Here is a 21,852-nt window from a genome sequence, read left to right as displayed (position 1 = left end):
AAAATAAATTACATGGGAGAAAAGTGTGTTAATGCATTACTGTCCTTAAGTACAGCCCAACATGGTTCAGAAGCATTGGGCCCCGGTCTTTCTAGGGGAAATGAAATACAGAAAATGTAAGGAAACAGCATGCTGGGGCTTTTCTTGTTGTTGTTGAGCTTTTTTGTTTTTTAGAACAAATAGTAAAAATCATTTAGGGAAAGTTGGAAGTTTGAAGGCTATACAATAGTTTGGGATAACATGTATTTACTCTGCAAACTTGGTGGGAAATATTGTGTCCAATGTTGGAGAACCACTCACCCGAGGCTCCATTACAACATCTGATGCAAATCTGACAGAGGCTGAGGTCAGTTAGAGGGACACTAGTTGCACTGTGCCTGTCTTCTAGCTCTTAATTGCTAAATCACAACCTGTATTTTTTTTTTTAAACAGCATCTATTGTTTGTGATAGTCCTTACCAGGTAATGTGATACAATTTTAAAACATGTGTTCCTTTCTTCAAGAGAAGCAGTTTTGGGGCTAAGGAGAAGGCTCAGTGGTTAAGAGCACAGACTACCATTGAAGAGGACCAAGGCCTGGTTCCCAGCATCCAGATTGGAAGGTTCACAGCTGCTTCTAACTCCAGCTCTAGGGGACCAGATGCTTCAAGTCTCTGAGGGTGCCTCACACTCCCACACATACTAAAAATAAATATTAAAAAAAAGAAAAAGCTGTTGTCAGCTTGCCTTCATAGTCCATTTTATGTATTGTTTTTAAAAACAGATAAAAAGGTGGGTTGGATATTAGCAATGTTCAGAGTTATCAAGACCAAGTGAAAAGGGTGTCATTGAAACAACCCAAAATGTTGACTGCTAGAGTTGTCTTAGTCTCAATCTCTCATCATTCCTAATGATGTGTGTGTGTGGAGGAGGGGGATCGTGTTTACCAGTGCACACTTACTGTTGTCCCTTATCCTGCATAGGCTCTCTAATAACACTAACACCAGACATAGTAACTAATGTTTATTTGGTGTCCATTAGGTGACAGGGCCTGCACAGTCTTACACATTTCACCCCTAGTTTTACAGTAATCCCGAATGGTATGTGCTATTGAGTCAGTTTTACAGTTGAAGGTTCTAAGATGCTGTCTAGCACTCCATTGTGACTCAGAGCTGGAATCTTTGTCGCTCAATATTGAATGATAAGTGTTGTGTTGTTTACTGCTTATTCTGTCTCGAGCAGGCTCGCCATCCTAGGAGTAATAAACTGATATTTGTTACACAAAACTTTAGTCTAAATATCTAAAGAAGCATTATCTTATACAGGCATGAATTTAAACATCTCTCGACAGCCAAAATTGACACAAATATTTAGTGAAGAAAAAAAAAATCATTGCATGTTGCAGGTCGCCACCACTGCAGCCGGGGGTATGGGGTAGCTTGGGGTGTTCATGTAACATGTACCCTAGCCTCAGTGACATACCTAAAAAAAAAAAGACATTTGAGGACAAAGGAAGCATATAATGCTGACTTCTTGTGAAAGTACATGTGGTTAATCAAGAAGATAGGCATACAATTTCATTTTGTAAAGTTTTATAAAGGAAAGTAAACTAAGTACTGCCTGGGAGTTAGTGCTGTGCAGAGCACTCAGGCTTCTCTATGATTCTGCCTTCTTCTCAGCACCTCACAGCCAACAGCTGCCTCCATTACACCAAGTCATTAAAAGGAGTTTCCTTTGAGATTTCAAGATACCTCAGAAAAGACCTTGGTAGACATTTTAACGTTACTTTATTTTCAAGATACAGGTATCTAAATGCACTGAGACCATTAAGAAACTCACCAACGTAGATTAACATTGCTGTTACTGGGTTGCAGCTATACAAGGCCACCTCCTTATCACTTTATGGCGATGGAGGACTTTTATTATTCTTGTAAAATATACATAATATGAAAGCTATCATTCTTATCTAAGTTGATAGTTGAGTGGCATGAAGTACATTCACTGGATTGTGGGATTATGATTCCCATGCATCACAATTCTTTTACCATTTCAAACTGAAATTCTATATTCAATAAATACCAGATCTTCACTTCTCCCTCTCAAAGCCCTTGGCAACCACCATGCTGCTTTCCAGTGCTTCCAATTTGTTGTCTCTAGGCTCCTTGTACAAATAACATCATATAGTATTTGTCTCTTGGCAACTGGGTTATTTCTTTCTGTGTAAATTCCTTGGGGCATCTATGTTCTGGCATGTGCCACAGCTTTTCGTCTGAATTATGTTCCATTTGTATACAGTGTGTTCATATATGTTCATGCATCTCGAACAATTGTTGACCTCAGGTAATATCTACCTTGTTTTTGAAGCTGGGTTTCTCACTTGAGATAAATAATTTAGGCTAAGCTGTCTTGACAATGAATGCCAGGCACCAGCTCACCAGAGTTGGTTTTACTGGCAGAACATATATATATGCCTCAGTGGTATTTTGCAGTTTTGTCATGTGCGTTTGTGTGACTCTGTGCATTCCTAAATCCAGCTTGGATCTAAAGCTTTCAAAAATGTCTTAATACTTATTATACAGAATAATGGGATTATAGGGTGTCCATGCATTATGTAATGTATTTTGACAATATTTCCCCTTAATTTCTCTTGGGATTGCATTGAATCAGTAGATTGATTTTGGAAGTATGGCCATCCCATGAACATGCAAGGTCTTTCCATCTTCTAGTGTCCTCTTTTAACTTTATTCAGTATCTATAAAGATTTCATTATAGAGGTCTTTCACATCCTTGGTCAGATTTAATTCAAGAGATTTTAGGGGTGGGGAGCTTGGATTTTTACGTTGTTTTGAATGGGATTATTTCCCAGATTTGTTTCTCAATATATTTTTACTGGTTGATAAGGCTACTGCTTGACATATATATTATTATGGTGAGATGTGTTTCTTATATTCTGAGTTTCTATGGGATATTTGACATGATTGAAATGTTATGATTTCTATTCTATCAAAAAACAAGAGATTAGAGAAATTTATAAAGTTTATTGACATATTGAGCCAGCACTACATGTCTGGATTAAACCAGTTTGACCATGGTAATTTTTTGATTTATTTTTGAATAGTTTGCAGGATTTTTTTTTTTTCATTCTTTTTTTCGGAGCTGGGGACAGAACCCGGGGCCTTGCGCTTCCTAGGCAAGCGCTCTTACCACTGAGCTAAATCCCCAAACCCTGCAGGTAATTTTTTAAAAATTTTTGCATATTTTATGTTGGAGATTGGTCTGTGTTTATCTGGTTTCAGTATTAGGCTAATACTAACTTCATAAAGAGTTTGGTAATGTAACCTTCCTTTGCTATTTAATAGCATAGTTTGAGAAGGATTTGTGTTAGTATTTAATTGAAGGTCTGGTAATTTTATTTGGTAAATATTTGACCACAACTTCACTTGTACTGCTTTCTACAAAGCTGCTCAATTTATTTATTTATTTATTTATTTATTTTTTAGATCTTCACGATTTACTTTTGGTAGGTTATATACATCCAGAAATCTATGTGCTTTATTTTAGAGTTTTCTATTTATTGGAATAAATGATTTCTAAGATAAGACCTAATGATTTTTCTGAATTTCATTAATGTAGTAACAAGTGTCCTTACCCCTCAATCTATTTAAGTTGAAGCTTTTCAACTTGTTTTTGTATTTGAGGATTTTATGAATACTATATATCATTTTCATCCCTCCCTGTACCACAGCCAACCTCCTCCCATTTCCTTCCCCAAATTCACACTCTTTCCTAACCCCCTAAAACTAAACGCCAACCTAACCCTACCTGTCCAGTCCCTAACCTTAACCCACACTGCCCCCCCAACACTTTAACCCTAACCCCTAACTTTCTAGCACTAACTGCACACCCAACCACACTATTCATAATCCCTACCCTTCTAACTCAGCTCGTTTCCAATAGACTCCTGGCATTTACTTTGACCATGTTTTTGAATTGTTAGGTATTTATGCAGATTTCACAAAGACTTTACCGCACTGAGCCCATTTATAAGGCTTTTCTCAAGAATGTTATTTTCTGCATTCACAGGGTTTCAGTGAATGGAAGTATGAACACTTTTGTTATAAGGAGATATAGAAATGTGCAAAGGCTTCACCATATTGAGTACATTCACAGTTTCTCTCTAGTGTAGTATCTTTTATGCTGTTTGTGTTAATTTGGGTTTTAATGCTGTGAAAAGATACCATGACCAAGGCAACTCTTAGAAAGGACATTTAATTGGGGGGAGGGGAGGTATACAGATTCAGAGGTTCAGTCTATTATCAAGGTGGAAGGAATGTCAGTGTCCAAGCAGACATGGTGCTGGAGGAGAGAGTTCTACATCTTGATCAGAAGGCAGCCAGAAGACGCTTCTGCCCTGGGTAGAGTTTAAGCATGGGGTCTCAAAGCCCATCCCCCCCCCACAGTGACATACTTCCTCAAAGGCCACATCTACTCCAAAAAGGCCATACCTCCTAACACTGCCACTTGCCATGGGCCAAGTATATTTAAACCACCATACCTTTGAAGATCACAGTAAAGGCTTTACTACATTGGTTACATTCATAGGGTTACTCTTTAGTATGTATGTGTTCTTTTATGTAGTTGGAGGTGGCTTGATCGTGAAAAGGCTTTACCACATTGCTTACATTCGTAAGGTTTCACTCCAGTATGAATTCTTTCATGCCTTTTAAGGTCATTCTGACATACAAAGGCTTTACCACAGTGCTTACATTCATAAGGTTTCACTCCAGTATGTATTACTTTATGTGTTCGGAGACTAGCGTTACATACAAAGGCTTTACCACATTCATTACATTTGTAAGGTTTCTCTCCAGTATGTGTTCTTTTATGTTTTTTAAGATCATTCTGACATACAAAGGCTTTACCACATTGATCACATTCATAGGGCTTCTCTCCAGTATGTATTCTTTTATGTACTTGGAGATGACAACGATGTGCAAAGGCTTTACCACATTGATCACATACATAGGGCTTCTCTCCAGTATGTATTCTTTTATGTACTTGGAGATAACTATGATATGCAAAGGCTTTACCACATTGATCACATTCATAAGGTTTCTCTCCAGTATGTGTTATTCCATGCGTTTTGAGATGACTCTGTCGGGCAAAGGCTTTACCACACTGATTGCATTTGTAGGATTTTCTTCCAGTATGTATTATTTCATGCCTTCTAAGAGTACGATGATGTGCAAAGGCTTTGCCACATTGATCACACACATAGGGCTTCTCTCCAGTATGTATTGTTTTATGTACTTGGAGATAACGATGAGATTTAAAGGCTTTACCACACTGATTGCATTCATAGGATTTCTCTCCAGTATGAATCCTTTTATGACTTTGAAGTTCATTACGGCATGTAAAGGCTTTACCACATTGCTTACATTTATAGAGTTCCTCTCTAGTATGTGTGCTTTTATGTGTTTGGAGATGACTGTTTTGTGAAAAGGCTTTACCACATTGATTGCATTTGTAGGGTTTTTCTCCAGCATGCATCATTTTATGCGTTCGAAAATTACGGTGATGTGCAAAGGCTTTATCACATTCATTACATTTGTAGGGTTTCTCTCCAGTATGAATTCTTTCATGCCTTTTAAGATCATTCTGACATACAAAGGCTTTACCACATCGATTACATTCATAGGGCTTCTCTCCAGTATGTATTCTCTTATGTACTTGGAGATGACTACAATGTATAAAGGCTTTACCACACCAATCACATTCATAGGGCTTCTCTCCAGTATGTATTCTTTTATGTACTTGGAGATAACTATGATATGCAAAGGCTTTACCACACTGATCGCATTTGTAAGGTTTCTCTCCAGTATGTGTTATTCCATGCGTTTTGAGATGACTGAGTCGTGCAAAGGCTTTACCACACTGATTGCATTTGTAGGATTTTCTTCCAGTATGTATTATTTTATGCCTTCCAAGATTACAACGACGTTCAAAGGCTTTACCACATTGATTGCATTTGTAGGGTTTTTCTCCAGTATGAATTCTTTCAAGATTTTGAAGCTGAGAATCGTATGTAAAGGCTTTATCACGTGGCTTACATTCACAGAGTTTCTCTCCAGTATGTGTGCTTTTATGTCTTTGGAGATGACTATGTTGTGCAAAGGTTTTACCACACTGAGTATTTTCAGAGGGTTTCTCTCCAGTATGACATCTTTCATGCCTGCAAAGATAGATAGTTGGCACATGGGAAAGCTTTACCACATTCACTAAACTAATGAATCTAATAAATGGAAATTAATTTTATAATTTGGTCTAATTGTAAAGAAGAATCACATCTTAAGGTTGTATCACTTTGTTTACACTCATGGTTTCCCATTCACTATGGGTTGGTAAAAGTGTTATTACATGGCTCACATTTGTACCATCCTCTATCTCTATGAGATTTCTCATATATTTGAAGAGAAATGGAAGAGCTCAGAGCTTTACCACATTGAGTACATTCATATGCTTTCCTTTATTGTGAAATACACTACATTTGCATACCACATCGGCCAAGTGAACCAGGACAAACAGAAAGGGATTTCCACAATCCTAGTATTCCTAGGGATTTTCTGCTAGGTGAGTTTATGGATATATTCCCAATGAAGTTGGGAAACCAACTAATTATAAACTTATATCACACTGAGAAAGTCTGCTCAAATGTGGACTGCTACATATATCTTAATTGTTCTGGGGGTGGGGGGCATTGCTTCTTTCCATATCCTTGTGCTCACATGGCTTGTATCCATTGTGATACAAGATATAGCTGTTAAAATAACAAAAGAAAGATTTCCACATTGAATTCACACAGTTTGACTTTCTGTTCATCATAGACATCTGGTATAAGAATTAAGGTTGCTCTTCAACAACATTCTTGACTCTCATAAACTATCCATTTCACTTAAACTTAACAGTGTTAGTATATGAGTAATCAGCTTTACTATGAAACAGTTGCCTATTACAAACAAAAACTTATCACCTACTCTGTGTGTGTGGGTGTGTGTGTGGGTGTGTGTGTGTGTGTGTGTGTGTGTGTGTGTGTGTGTGTGTTATGAGACTAAACAGACTGGCAGGTATATACAGTAGCTGTAATGTGGCTATGATTCAAATGGTAAGGCTAAGGCATTGTTTCTTTGTCTTCTTTCTTACAGGAATGCCTTGCAAAAAACAAGTCAGACACCTGACATTGAGGTACATGGATTTGTGAGAATTTAATAATCAATACACTTAAAGAAGTGCTTTTTTTTTTTACACTGTTGCTTTTCTTTAAAAGTTCCAGGACATACAAACATTTCTTCAGAGGCATATTCATACCAACTTGCACATGAAAATTACCTTCCATGTCTTCTGAAGCTTTGAAAATGTTCTTCAATACTATGGTCTCCCCAATTGTAACCTAAAATACAATACCAGAAAATGTATGATATATTATTGGAAATTAGGCAACATTTAAGTTACTATCTTCAGTGAACCTGATTTTTTCACCTCATTCTTCTTTATTCTCAACTGAAGTTACAGAAAAGCAACAGTAACAAAGGAACATTTGTTTCCTTATTTTAAAAACTGAAAGAAAATTCACTGTCGTACCTATAGCAGTGAGGTTCCTGTAGGTCTCCTGCATCACATCTTTGTAGAGACTCTTCTGTGAAGGATCCAGCAAAGCCCATTCTTCTCGGGTGAAGTTCACATGTACATCATCATAGGTCAGTACATCCTGAAATATCCCATACATTTGTAAAACAGTAACCATGATACCGATATCACTGTAAATGTATGCTTCTGGTGCTTGCCCCACTTATTTCTTGACCCAGATGTTCTAATGTTAATTACCAAATCATCTTAGAAGTAAACTGAGTAATAAGGTTCACTTCTGTCATTTCTTTGCTCTTTGAGTAGGATATAGCCTTGCAAGAGAAATGCTAATTAATGGGGGGGGGCGGGCGGGCAGTACTGAGCATATAGAGAAATTGTATGAACAATTACTAACTGAAAAAAATATCAAGTGAGCAATAGGCTTATGTATTTAATCCAAGCACTCAGGAGGCAGAGGCAGGTATATCTGAGGTCTATCCAGGACAGCCAGAGGTACATATTAAGACCCTGTCTCCCCTATGAAAAATCAATCAAACAAACAAGAAAGATAGAAAGGACTCAGAGGTTTTTACTAGAGTTCCTACAAAGAATTACATTCACTGAAGTTCTGTATTCTTCTTCCAGAATCTTTAGGTGGCCCAGTTTAAACTGTAACAATAATGAGATCTTACTAAAAGGGAATGAATATTTAAACAGATAAAAATATTGGCAATGTAAATGTTGATCCTAAATAAGCAACATAGGACAGGAGCTGGCTCATCACTGAAGAGTTTTTGCTGGTCTTAAAAATAATTGGCCTCAATTGCCAGTAGTTAGAAGTGAGCTTTACAACTACTGATTACTCCAAGTTCAGGAATTCTGAAGCCATTTCCTGACTACTATGGGGATTAGGCATACATGATGTGCATATTCATTCATACAGGCAAAATATACATATTCATTAAAATAAATCAACACAAACGCAACAGGTAGGAAAAATGTCATATATCTGCAATCCAATGACTCAGAAAGCTCAGGCAATATAGCCAGGCAGTATGAATGTCATGAATACATGCCACCTGAGAAACAGAATATGCTCTCTGTCAAATTTCAAAATTCAAAACGTGGATGAAGATCAACACAGCAGCATATGCTTGACATGTGCCAAAACCCACAGTCCAACCCATCAGCCAATAATATAAAAACGAACAAACAAACAAACAAACAAACAAACAAAGAGAAAGCTGGGCATGTTGGCCCACATTGAATCCTGGCACTCTGGAGCCAGAGGCAGGTGGACCATTTACGTTTGAGGCCACACGTTCTACATACCTACTTTCAGGGCACCCAGGGCTACATAGAGAAACTTTCTCCTCAAAAAAACAAAAAAAAAAAAAATTAAAATTATAAAAAACACCAAGCTTGCAAAATACCTTAGCACTGAATAGCAATTGCTTCAACTGCATCTTATGTGATTTAGGGTTAGAGTCTATAATGCTGAAGGGAAGACAACACGTGAAGGAAGCTGACTAATCAGGTACAACCAATACACAATACACACACACACACACATACACACACACACACACACACACAAACACCACACAGGAATTGGGTTGAGTCTATAGACACTCAAATGCCATCCCCAGTAACTAATCATGTAGAAAGGTTCCTCCTACAAAAGCAGTTCTATTTAGAGAACTGAGTTGGCCAGAGCAAGGCTGACTCCTACATGACAGGTTGTAAACTGACAGGTTGGGAAACTAGGCCTAAGTTTCTGTTTCCCAGAACTGGAAAAGTCCAAACAAGTCAATTCTAGGAAAACCATCCCTCACAGGCAGCTAATCAGGAGCTTCCCATGACCCTAATAGCCTGCAGCAGCCCATACACTCTTCAAATGCCCCAAATCACTTCTGACACTCTTGATTGCCACATCTTGTAAAATCAGAAAGCAAGTTATATCTTTCCAACATACAAAGGCACAGAATACCCCTCCCCATTCCAGTAGAGAGGAATGTGTACATAGTGAGGGAAGATTGGACCAAAGCAAGAAACCCAGTAGGACAAACACCAAACCCTGCAGCTCTGTCTCAGACACAAGGAGCCTTCGTTTCAAAAGGCTTAGATTGCCCTATCCCTGCAACTTCTCATACATCTCTCAGTTTAGATCCTTGAACTCCCTATATGCAGCTCTCCATGACAGGTGTCTCATAACTTGGGTATCTCTAGATCTTGTGGTCTCAAATGCAACTCAGGCTTCATCCTCAGATTCTTCCCATGCACTCTCACAGTGTCCTCCCTCACTGGGGCTCTGACTCTGCCAAACATAGATGGCTGGAACAGTGCTGAACTGAAACCACGGGGGAAGAAGCCATAACCTTATTTTTCCATATTTCTTATTTCCAGAACTTGGGTGCCACGCTTGGACCTGTAGTAGCAGGTTTTATATGAAGTTCCTTCCTGGGTCTAGGAATGACTTTGCCAACTCCCCCTTCCATTAACTGAAGGCTTATCAGGAGGGACTTTTTCTGTTAATTCACCTTCTTAGGCTTCTGTAGTGAGCCATATTGGATTTGGGCCTGGCCATTTGTATAGCTCAAAGTGGCTATGTGAGTCTTGGCCACACATACTCCTCTAACAGCCTCTCCCATGAATTTACGGCACAGGAAGATAACATTCATGGGATGCTTCAGCCTAAGCAAAAATCAGTTATCTCCTCAGTCAACATCCACCTGACCTCATCACCTGACCTCTTTGCCTCCAGCTATCACTGCCTATACCCTCATCTCCCCCTCCTTCATGTTTCACAAAGGTCACTCCCCCTACCTGAAAGCCTTAAAAGCTGTAACATTCATCCCAATAAACAAGACCTTGACAATAGAATCTTGATTGGTCTCCTTCTTCTCCTCACCCTCATTTGGCCCACAGGTAGAAAGCCTCTTCTGGACCCTGAATAACTGGGTCCCCGCTGGGGGGGGACAGGCTTCCAATCCTGAGCAAAGTCCTTCTCTTTAATGGTGATAATCTCTTTGAAAATTCATGCCTCTGTCTCAGCATTTGGCTGCCATGTGTAACTTCCCAGGGCTGCTTTTCTCTACAAACCACAGACTTTGCCTTTATTTCTGCTCAACTTGTTGTTTTTTTCCTGTAGTCCAGAATGAGTTACTAGTAATAATCATCTAACAGATTCAATATTTCACCTGAGAAATATAGCTAATTGTTTTTTAATTCGGCCTTACTCAATTTCTCAGAGCATGTGCAGAATATTGGAAATTGTTGAGGTCATAATCAGAATCTAAGGGGAGAGTCATCAATACAGACGAGTCTGGCCCATGCATGGTTAGACAGGGTCAGTGTGAGTGAGATGGCACGGAGTCAAACAGTGATCACCAAGAGCCTTCCCATCTTGTCTCTTCAGTAGCCTGCTGTATGACAAGAGTTGTCCAGAGAGAAAAGGGAGGCAGAATCCAGAATAATAACGTTCATTGCTCTCTGCTTTTTTTTTTTTTTTCAGAGCTGGAAACCGAACCCAGGGCCATTCGTTTGCTAGGCAAGCGCTCTACAACTGAGCTAAATCCCCAACCCCGCTCTTTGCTTTTTAATTTCTCTCTGAAGATATCTGTTGGGAGGCCACCTACAGGAAGTACATTAAACACCATCTACCACAAACCTGACTGATCTCCCCCCTTCTATGCACAGCAAGTGCCCATTACTCACAGGCACAATAGTACTTTTCAAAGGAAGACATAGGGGGCAAGGTGGGATCCACTTCTCAGTTTGTCATGGGCCAGCCTATTTGTGGTTTGATGAAGCAAGATTTCTTCTTTTCAAAACAATAAAACATTTTTTGCTGTGTGCTAAGAAGCAGAACTTTTCCTCAGTACCTTCATTAACTTGAGTTTAGATACGACCACGAATAGAATCCCCATGATGGCACAGTGGCTGTATACGGACAAGTAGAGAAACCTCATTATCACATCTGCCCTGTCTCACTAGTGATGCCCTCATCATGTTATGATGTAGCAAGAAGGCCCTAATCAGACACTGTTGCTGTGTTCTTCAAACCCCCAGTCTCCACAATCAAGAGCCCAACAAATCTATTTTCTTTTAAAAAAAAAATTGACCAGGCTTTGGCCAGAAAGTGAACTAAGATAGTAGTATCTTTTGTTTTGTTTTCTTGTCAACTTGAGTATAGAAACTTTAAGGGATGTAAATAGAGATTTAAAGGGTTTATTTAGGGCCAGTGAGATATCTCAGTGGGTTGATGATCTGAGTTTTAGACCCAGAATAGATATGGAGGAAGGAGAGAACTAACTTCTGAACGTTGTCCTCTTGTCTCTACATGTGCACTGTGGCACTCACATGTGTGCAAGTAGGTACATGCTCCCACACGAGTCAATAAATATTTTAAAGTTATTTTATTTTGCAATATTTAACTCAAAAATATTAATAAATATATTTATTGATTTCTACACTGTATCAAAAACACATGTAATACTGTATTCATTCAGTAATATTTAATTATTCTACTTCGGTTTCCAGTTTTGTATTAACTTTTCATGTGACTATTGGCTATACATATTTTTATAATTTCTACTGTCAATGTTGAGCCTCTTACAAGCATTCTAAAGTACATGGCTTTTGGTTCTGACCTATTGAAGGCTGTGACCATACCAACTAGAAAACAAGTTCAAACCACAGGCTTCCATTGACTGGGAAATGAGTCAAATCATAAACTTCTCCCTTATGATTGACTAAGAAATACATTTCTTCATTGATCCTATCATAACCTTCAAAATTTGAACAATTGCCACTTTCTTAATTGATGTTTAAAGTCAGTGTGCACTGACTTTCAACAGTTCCAACGTATGTTCCTTATACCTACTTATTAACCCTTTCTTAAGTGGATTTCCTTGTTTTGGTTTAAAATGATTTCTGAAGTGGCCTGCTTCTGTTAGCACCCTAAACTGACATTATTGAAGGTGTTTCCAGAAAGACCTATTCTGAAAGCTATTTGGTGTCTACTAATGGACTTAGTGCAGTTCTTTCTGTTTAGAAACACTCTACCCCTGATCTTAAAGAAAAACAAAACAAAACAAAAACAAACCTGCATTAATACTTAGCCATTGGTAAGCCACTAAGCTGATGTGTAGCAGGGCAGGGCAGAATATGATAGGGGTGAATGGAATTTCCCCTCTGCCCTCTGAAGATTTTCTGGAATAAAATGATTAAAATAAATTACATGGGAGAAAAGTGTGTTAATGCATTACTGTCCTTAAGTACAGCCCAACATGGTTCAGAAGCTTTGGGCCCCGGTCTTTCTAGGGGAAATGAAATACAGAAAATGTCAGGAAACAGCATGCTGGGGCTTTTCTTGTTGTTGTTGAGCTTTTTTGTTTTTTAGAACAAATAGAAAAAATTATTTATGGAAAGTTGGAAGTTTGAAGGCTATACAATAGTTTGGGATAACATGTATTTACTCTGCAAACATGGTAGGAAATATTGTGTCCAATGTTGGAGAACCACTCACCCGAGACTCCATTACTACATCTGATGCAAATCTGACAGAGGCTGAGGTCAGTTAGAGGGACACTAGTTGCACTGTGCCTGTCTTCTTGCTCTTAATGGGTATATCACAACCTGTATTTTTTTTTAACAGCATCTGTTGTTTGTGACAGTCCTTACCAGGTAATGTGATACAATTTTAAAACATGTGTTCCTTTCTTCAAGATAAGCAGTTTTGGGGCTGGGGAGAAGGCTCAGTGGTTAAGAGCACAGACTACCATTGAAGAGGACCAAGGCCTGGTTCCCAGCATCCAGATTGGAAGGTTCACAGCTGCTTCTAACTCCAGCTCCAGGGGACCAGATGCTTCAAGTTTCTCAGGGTGCCTCACACTCCCACACATACTAAAAATAAATATTAAAAAAAAGAAAAAGCGGGCTGGAGAGATAGCTCAGCGGTTAAGAGCACCGGACTACTCTTCCAGAGATCCTGAGTTCAATTCCCAGCAACCACAATGTGGCTCACAGCCATCTTTAAAGAGATCTGATGCCCTCTTCTGGTGTATCTGAAGACAGCTACAGTGTACTTATATATAATAAAATGAATAAATCTTTAAAAAAAATTTAAAAAAAAAAGAAAAAGCAGTTGTCAGCTTGCCTTAATAGTCCATTTTATGTATTTTTGTTTTTAAAAACAGATAAAAACAGTGTGTGTGTGTGGGGGGGTAGGGATCGTGTTTACCAGTGCACACTTACTGTTGTCCCCTATCCTGCATAGGCTCTCTAATAACACAAACACCAGTGACAGAAATAGTAACTAATGTTTATTTGGTGTCCATTAGGTGACAGGGCCTGCACAGTCTTACACATTTCACCCCTAGTTTTACAGTAATCCTGAATGATATGTGCTATTTAGTCAGGTTTACAGTTGAAGGTTCTAAGATGCTGTCTAGCACTCCATTGGTGTGGGACTCAGAGCTGGAATCTGTGTCGCTCAGTATTAAATGCTAAGCGTTGTGTTGTTTACTGCTTATTCTGTGTCGAGGAGGCTCGCCATCCTAGGAGTAATAAACTGATATTTGTTACACAAAACTTTAGTCTAAATACCTAAAGAGGCATTGAGCTTATGCCAGCATGAATTTAAACATCTCTCGACAGCCAAAATTGACACAAATATTTAGTGAAGAAAAAAAAAATTCCTTGCATGTTGCAGTCCACCACCACTGCAGCCGGGGGTATGGGGTGGGTTGGGGTGTTCATGTAACATGTACCCTAGCCTCAGTGACATACCTTAAAAAAAAAAGACATTTGAGGACAAAGGAAGCATCTAACTGACTTCTTGTGAAAGTACATGTGGTTAATCAACCAGATAGGCTTAAAATTTCATTCTGTAAAGTTTTATAAAGGAAAGTAAACTAAATACTGCCTGGGAGTTAGTGCTGTGCAGAGCACTCAGGCTTCTCTGATTCTGCCTTCTTCTCAGCACCTCACAGCCAACAGCCGCCTCCATTACACCAAGTCATTAAAAGGAGTTTCCTTTGAGATTACAAGATACCTCAGAAAAGACCTTGGTAGACATTTTAACATTACTTTATTTTCAAGATACAGGTATCTAAATGCACTGAGACCATTAAGAAACTCACCAACGTAGATTAACATTGCTGTTACTGAGTTGCAGCTATACAAGACCCAACCTCCTTAGACTTTATGGCGATGGAGGACTTTTATTATTCTTGTAAAATATACATAATATGAAAGCTATCATTTTTATCTAAGTTGATAGTTGAGTGGCATGAAGTACATTCACTGTATTGTGGGATTATGATTCCCATGCATCACAATTGAATAGTTTCAATAACTATTCAAACAAATAAATGAGATGTTGCACAAAATCGCTACATGAACTATATTATGCATTAAGCCTAAATAAACCAATGTATAAAAATATTAAATGTTTAAATGCTTTCTCCAAAGCAAAAATGAAAGTGTTACCATCTAAGTTACATAAGGCAGAGAAAACAAAGAGTCGAGTCAGTTATCTAAGACTTTTACATGTTTGTTCAACTCTAATTTATTTATTTATTTATTTATTTTTGGTTCTTGTTTTTCGGAGCTGGGGACCGAACCCAGGGCCTTGCGCTTCCTAGGTAAGCGCTCTACCACTGAGCTAAATCCCCAGCCCCTTCAACTCTAATTTATCGTTAGTATTTAAACTCAAACAAAACAGTCAGTGTGGTTCTTTTTTTCTTTTCATTTTTTCGGAGCTAGGGACCGAACCCAGGGCCTTGCGCTTGCTAGGCAAGCACTCTACCACTGAGCTAAATCTCCAACACCTTCAATCTGTTTCTTAACCTCGTTTTTACTTCTTCATGCAGTATGAATCATTGGCAGAGGGCTCTCATGCCATCCAAATAAAGCCACTTTCTGCATTTTTATAGCATACTACAATAGCACATTTGCTTCTCATCTATAACAACTCTTGCTACAGAAAGCTTGATATTTCATTTCTCTTCTCCACATAATGTTCTAAATAAACATTAGGAAAAAAAAAACCTTTGAAGGAGATTGTTTCAGCTGGATTCTCTGCTTTCTGCCCTTCTATACGAATTTGGCGGGAATTTGACCATGGACTAGTACTTAGGAAATAGGTTCAGGTAAGAATATTTTCATTTGGGCTAGTAACCTTCCTTTTCTCTTATCAAACTGATGAGCCCCTAGAAACAATGATCACAGGACTTTGTGCCTTGTTTGTTCCTTGACCTAGAATTGACCTTATTATTTGCTTGTACTAAAAATGGTAGAAAAGCAGACTGGGAAAAATAAACCCGCTTCAACCTCAGCACTGGCTAGAATCATGCTATATATTGTCTAATTTTCTTTTTCCTTTCAATCCTCACTCCCTCCCTTGAGACCCTGTTGACTGACTGAGTTGACTTGGTCACCCTTCATTTTCAAGTGCTACCTACAATGTTGACAACATGGTTCACGCTCCCATATCCATCTGATAATAAGAGTGCATTAAAGGTTAAAGTTATATGGGAGAAAGAAATGGGTTGATAATGCTTAAGCTATAATTACATGCTGTTTTATGACCAATAAAGCACTGACTGTGAGAGTCTTTACAAGTGCATAATCCTTTATGCACTCCTTTAACCCAAGGCATCCTAGGTCGCCTAGAGGTACCTAGCTTGTCCTCAACAAATGAGCATTGATGTTATTTTCTTTTTTCTTTTTTTTTTAAAGATTTATTTATTATGTATATACATGAGTACACTGTGGCTGTCTTCAGACACAGCAGAAGAGGGGATCAGATGGTTGTGAGCCACCATGTGGTTGCTGGGATTTGAACTCAGGTCCTCTGGAAGAGCAGTCAGTGCTCTTAACCACTGAGCCATCTCTCCAGCCCGATGTTATTTTCATATTTAGGCAAGTATGAATACAACTGCAAGAAACATGAGCATTCTGGTACTTTTTAAAACTAATTTCAAGTGCATGGAAACTATACTGAGAAGACTGCTGGGATCCATGGCAATTCTGTCATTCTCATGAGAAGTAAGTGTTGGTATGAGGAACCGGCTTTATGGTTGCAGGTTGTCTCCAAACCCAGCGATAGCAGTGACTTCACCCAGAGGTGAAAAGGGACCTGTGCATCTGTTGTCATATATTTCCAGTGTCCTCCTAGTCCATCTCCCACTCTTGTCTGCAAGAAGTTATGTCCCTACCCAAATAAAAAGCCAACCCTTCCTGACCTTCACCCCTTCTTTCTCTTTTCCTCCTTTGTCTCCTCCCCTCCTTTGTGCATCCCCCATCCCCAGCACCAATGAAAGTCTCTCACGTGGAACCGTACTGGCCAGGTGTGGTCTGTCTGGGCACGAGTCTCGATTCCAATACAACACTCCATAGGATGGGGATTGCTTGGGTGTAGGTATTATGTCCACATGTATCAGAATACACATGTTAAACATGCACAATTTTATATCAACTATAGAAACACAGTCTTAACTAGTTTTAGTAGGTATCTATGGAAAATCCCAACCTACTGCTATCAGACTTTAGTGCTAAGACACAATCCTGTGTCACATCCAGATTTATTGTCCAATTCTGGACCATGCTTTATTTTCACTCTTTTTGCTTTCTCAATTAAGTCATACTTATAAAGACCTTGTCTACGTGACCCTAAGAATGAATTCTGTGTCACTAAAGTCTACACTAAAGTCCTCTTTCTATGGCTTTGGACATTATTTCATATCAGTTTCAGTTTCGCACACATACTATATAGCTTGCTAAATGAATTATTATGTAGAATATCTTTTATCAAGTTATATAACTGTAAACAACACCATTATAGTGATGTTAATAAAGGAATGTTGGGTATGTTCAATTTGCAGCAAAATTCAAAATTTAAAGAAAACGTCTAATAATATATAACAGGACAGCTGATTTCAAAGCTATTTGCCATGTGAAAAAAACCTCAGAATCATCAACAGGATTATGAAGAAATAGTACACATTTTGGCACAGTGTAGATTCCATCTGTACTTATCAAAGAGCTACAATGATCAAAAGTTTTAGCACATTTGTGAAAAAAGGAGATGTAGAGAAAAAAAAGGCAAGAACATAAGCCCCAAATTATAGTCAAGTTTTAATCAAAAGACCTAAGGAAACTCAGTCAGGAAAAATGTGAACTTGACCAATATTACCTATGATTGCATGTGTATTCAAATGGAAAAAACACAGACGTCCCAACTCCCACAAGAATAACTCAAACTGACCACTAAACTGCTATATTTCTGACCCTCCGGCCACTACTGGCCCCACGCTCTAGAGCTCTCTGTGTGGAGGTGGTAAGAAAGGAGGGTTATGGCTCTGCAGCTACCAATGCCCCCGTGTGATCTCACACAAACCCAGCCCCCCCCCCAACCCACACACAAACGAAGGTTGAAGAATAACTTAATGTCTGCTTCCACATGATGCCATGTGGATTTTAGTAATGATGTAGAATCTGCCCTGCCCACCTACACCCCACCCTGCACACCTGAGAAACCTCTGCATCTCAGAAACTCCTTTTGGACTCTGGAACTGAATTTCCCTGAATCACTCCATTCACTGTGACTGCTGATAGTGGAAAGGTAAAAGGATTTTAACCAAGTATTGCCAAAGGATGATTCTCATAACCTCATCCCTATATTCTGTGTATATTTTGGAGAATTGTTTGTTAACTTGTGGCTTTGCTTTCTATGGCACTGTGGGGCATAAAAATTATGAAAAACAAACTCGAGGCAGCTGTATTAACCAGCAGTCCCCCTAAATCTAACTCTTGGCTTTGCATCTTCACTACCCCCAGCAGAGACTGTTCGACTCACACTGCTGGGGTACAAGGAACTAGATTCAAGGATCTTTTTCTCCTCCATCCTTGTTTCTCTCCTATCTGGTGTTAGGGGGTGAAACAAGGTTGGGGGGAGGGGGGCTGAGGAGGGGATTAAGAGTGGGGAAAAAGAAACCACAAAGTAGCAAAGACCAGCAAAGATCCACTTAGTTGGGTCTAAAATGCTGAAAGAGGATCTAGCCTAGGTAGATTTTACAGTCCATGTATGCTGTCACCCTTAAGTTTGTTTTATGTTCAGGTTCCAGGTTTTTTTTTTTTTTCTTTTCTTTTTTTTTTCTTTCGGAGCTGGGGACCGAACCCAGAGCCTTGTGCTTGCTAGGCAAACGCTCTACCACTGAGCTAAATCCCCAACCCCCAAGTTTTTTTTTTTCTTAAGATTTATTTTATTTATATGTTAGTACACCGTGGTTCCCTTCAGACACTTCAGAAGAGAGCATCCCATTACAGATGGTTGTGAGCCACCATGTTGTTGCTGAGAATAGGATCTCTGGAAGAGCAGTCAGTGCTCTCAACTGATGAGCCATCTCCCCAGCCCATTTTTTTTCCAGGTTAAGTTTTGAACAATTTAAATATAAACTGGAGGCTACAAGTCTGGCCACTTAGATAGGCCATTTACACAGCAAACATTTCCGGGATGTTTCTTAAGTACACCAGTGCCCTAAAACAGTAGGTTAGTGACAGTGTCCTAAGTGGAAGGTCTCAGATGAAGAAAAACATAGAAAAAGGAGAAGCTAGAAAGTATAAAAGCTGGGGTGGGGGTGGGGGTGTTTTAAGCTAAGACATTAAGAAGAATGTCACCTTGTATATGGTTTACATGAGGGAAATGGAAAGAAACCGGAGACATCTATGAAGTCAGCAGAAAGATTAAATTACAAAGTTAGCAGAAACATCATATAATGGGACACACTCAGGAAAAGTCTAATCAAACAGTGCTGCACAAGGAACTCAGTGTATTTCAAAAATATTCCTTACCAAGCCTGTAGTGGCCTTGGCACCCATAGCCCCACATGGTGGGGAGTGTTGTTGTAAAAATGTAAAAATAAAAGAGGGTATTGTTGGTCTTTTATCCCGCTAGGTATCTTGGCAGAAACATCCCAGCCGCACACGTTCCTACACTCAAACCCCCATATACAGAACACACAACACAATAATCTTAGATCCAATTGGTAAGATATAAATGCCGACTTAAACATACACAGCCCGGTACCATCCATCCCTTTGGAACATTGATAACAACCTGTAAATACACAGAGCAGACTCTTAACATCACCTGCCATGGCTTCTCCCCCTCTCCTCTCTCCTCTCTCTTCCTTTCTGTCCTGGTCTCCTCCTCTTCCTTCAAACTTCTCTCCTGCCCATCCTTCCTTCTCCTCCAATGACAGGCCTCCTTCTATCCTGTACTTGCCCCTCACCTGTACTTTACAGATTCAATGGGGAGGTGGTTCAGGTGAAGTCACCTGAGTTCTGAGTGTGTGCCTAGGCAGCTGTCCTTGGGGCAGTGGAATTAGCATCAAAATACACAAAACTTCAGGGCAAACCACAACAGGCAAGAGTTGTTTCCTCAGAATCTTAAGCAACCCCTCCCAAATGCCCTGGCCCCAAGCATATTCCTGGTTTTAGGGGAGCTGTAGGATCTCTATAACCAGGGCCCCAGGGAAAGCTCCCAAGGACTAGGCCCTAGATGGTTACTGGCTCTGCCAAGCATGTCCCTGAGTTTCAGAAGGAGCTCAAACATGGGGACCTCAGGAAAAGGAGGGAAAGCATCCCTTGATCAGGCCAGCACTCAATAAACAGTGTTTGTTGTTGTTTTAACTTTTCTAGTGGTTGTCACTGGGTGTCATCTTGACCATGTGGCAGAACTATACTTTTCTCAAGAAGAAAACTAAACCTTTATGGCACACCAGGCCTTACTGTTGATTGTGATCCTGTAATGCCCCATTGATCAGCTTGTTAGAGGCCTGCTCTTTGATATGGAGATGGGCCTAGTGGCTGGTTGCAAATCAGGGTCTGGTGCCATATTTCTGGACAATCCTGGTGAACAAACTTGTGTATCCTAGCATCCTAATCTCTAACAGGCCTGGTTAGCTTACTACTTACACGTGGGGTGTTTTGCAGGCAGTCCTCTCTCAGCTAAATTCTACTTGGTGTGCCTTGCTATCTCCTAACCTTTAGCAAATCCTTTACAACATCAATTCTACTCTTTCATTACAGCTTGATATTGGATTGCTACCCAGCACATGAGATGCCTTCCACAACCTCCATAAAATAACTCCAAATGGATCTTACACCTTAATGTTAAATGCTAAGAACAGAACTTGTAGAAACTAGGCTTCTGAGTTTGGGATCACGCCAAGGATCTTTCCATACACAAGCCACATGCTCTGCACAGTTGCACCCCTACAGGGAAGTTATTCAGAAACTGCCTCTGGGTCCAGTGAGTGGCTAAGACCTCACAGGTACTGGCCAATTCCCACTCAGCCGGGGGTAAGACCCACCAGGCCAGCTTCCACAGCTCAGTCCCCGCCCCCCGCCCGCCGCGCCGCCCGCTGGCCGGGCCCGCCGGGTCTCTTACCCCTTTGTGGGCCATGACAATGTGCTCACCATGTCGCAACTGTGGAGCTTGCCTGAGCATGCCGCACAGAATCCAACCGCAGGACACAAAGCACAGCAGCCAGGACCATTTAAGAAGGCTTAGCAACAAAGCGAATCCTGCAACAAGGCACCCGGAAAAGCCCGCCTTCTCTTCTGATTGGCAGGTCCATTGAAGGATCTGATTGGCCAGTCGTCTTGAGTGACTTGAGAACCTCCATAAGGGTTAGAGTGAGCTGAAGATACAGTAAGGATACACAGTTCTCGGCCTAAGCTTCAAGCCCAGGGCCAGACCATTTCCAGATCTACAGATTTGCATTTCAGTAGCACTTGTGCCTGTCCTCCAATAGCGTTCTCATCTGTCTCCCCGCCCAGCCCTAGGAAGGACCCACCACGCCACCTACCACGGCTCAGCCTATTACTCCTCCCTTTTGCAGGCAGTGACCCTGTGCTCACCAGGTCCTCACTTCAACCTGAACTCAGCTCACAACATTCAATAGTCTCTTTCCTTTCCTCCTCCTGGCATCAAGGTATACAGCGTGCATAACCCCTGGTACTCAACTTGCAGTGGGGTTATTAATCTGTCCCACAAGTGGAAGGGTGCCCAAGATATTAACAATTAAAGAGAGATTTGAGGAAACAAGAGTTTTGTTTTGTGGCTGTTGGGATTCAGTCCCTACAATCAGCTGATCTTCATATATTTAACACACCAAAGCTGTCTGGGCCTCCAGGTTCTCCCAGCACTCCTCAGTCCCCACCTGTAACAGGGCATGTC

The 21,852-nt window shown here is 40.0% G+C and overlaps 1 protein-coding gene across 6 annotated transcripts; it reads right to left on the bottom strand.

Moving 5' to 3' along the window:
* Window positions 1-4,231: 4,231 nt before the first annotated feature.
* Zfp1007l1 (zinc finger protein 1007 like 1) lies at window positions 4,232-21,408 on the bottom strand. 6 transcript variants are annotated; one of them, XM_039084932.2, is made up of 5 exons: window positions 21,090-21,349; window positions 8,934-8,974; window positions 7,617-7,743; window positions 7,365-7,425; window positions 4,232-6,210 (listed from the first exon to the last, which is right to left on the bottom strand). In XM_039084932.2, exons 3-5 carry the CDS (start codon window positions 7,648-7,650, stop codon window positions 4,590-4,592), a joined length of 1,716 nt encoding a protein of 571 aa, XP_038940860.1. In that variant the 5' UTR covers window positions 7,651-7,743; window positions 8,934-8,974; window positions 21,090-21,349; the 3' UTR covers window positions 4,232-4,589. The 6 variants fall into 6 exon arrangements, with proteins under 6 accessions (XP_038940860.1, XP_038940857.1, XP_038940858.1 ...); XM_039084929.2 differs by lacking the exon at window positions 8,934-8,974 and having other exon boundaries at window positions 21,061-21,353; XM_039084930.2 differs by lacking the exon at window positions 8,934-8,974 and having other exon boundaries at window positions 21,090-21,350.
* Window positions 21,409-21,852: the final 444 nt, after the last annotated feature.

Source organism: Rattus norvegicus, chromosome 9 (assembly GCF_036323735.1).
Source record: "Rattus norvegicus strain BN/NHsdMcwi chromosome 9, GRCr8, whole genome shotgun sequence".
In the NCBI taxonomy this organism is placed as follows: Eukaryota; Metazoa; Chordata; class Mammalia; order Rodentia; family Muridae; genus Rattus; species Rattus norvegicus.
Note: the sequence above shows the minus strand (reverse complement) of the source record. Positions and strands in the feature narration are given on the sequence as shown.

Excerpts from the sequence above, each read along its gene's own strand:
- Zfp1007l1 (XM_039084929.2), bottom strand. The coding sequence starts at position 21,120 with ATGCTCAGGCAAGCTCCACAGTTGCGACATGGTGAGCACATTGTCATG. Across the intron at positions 7,744-21,060 it reads TTGTCATGGCCCACAAAGGG|GATGTACTGACCTATGATGA; the intron begins GTAAGAGACCCG and ends GGGATATTTCAG. Across the intron at positions 7,426-7,616 it reads CAGGAACCTCACTGCTATAG|GTTACAATTGGGGAGACCAT; the intron begins GTACGACAGTGA and ends ATTGTATTTTAG.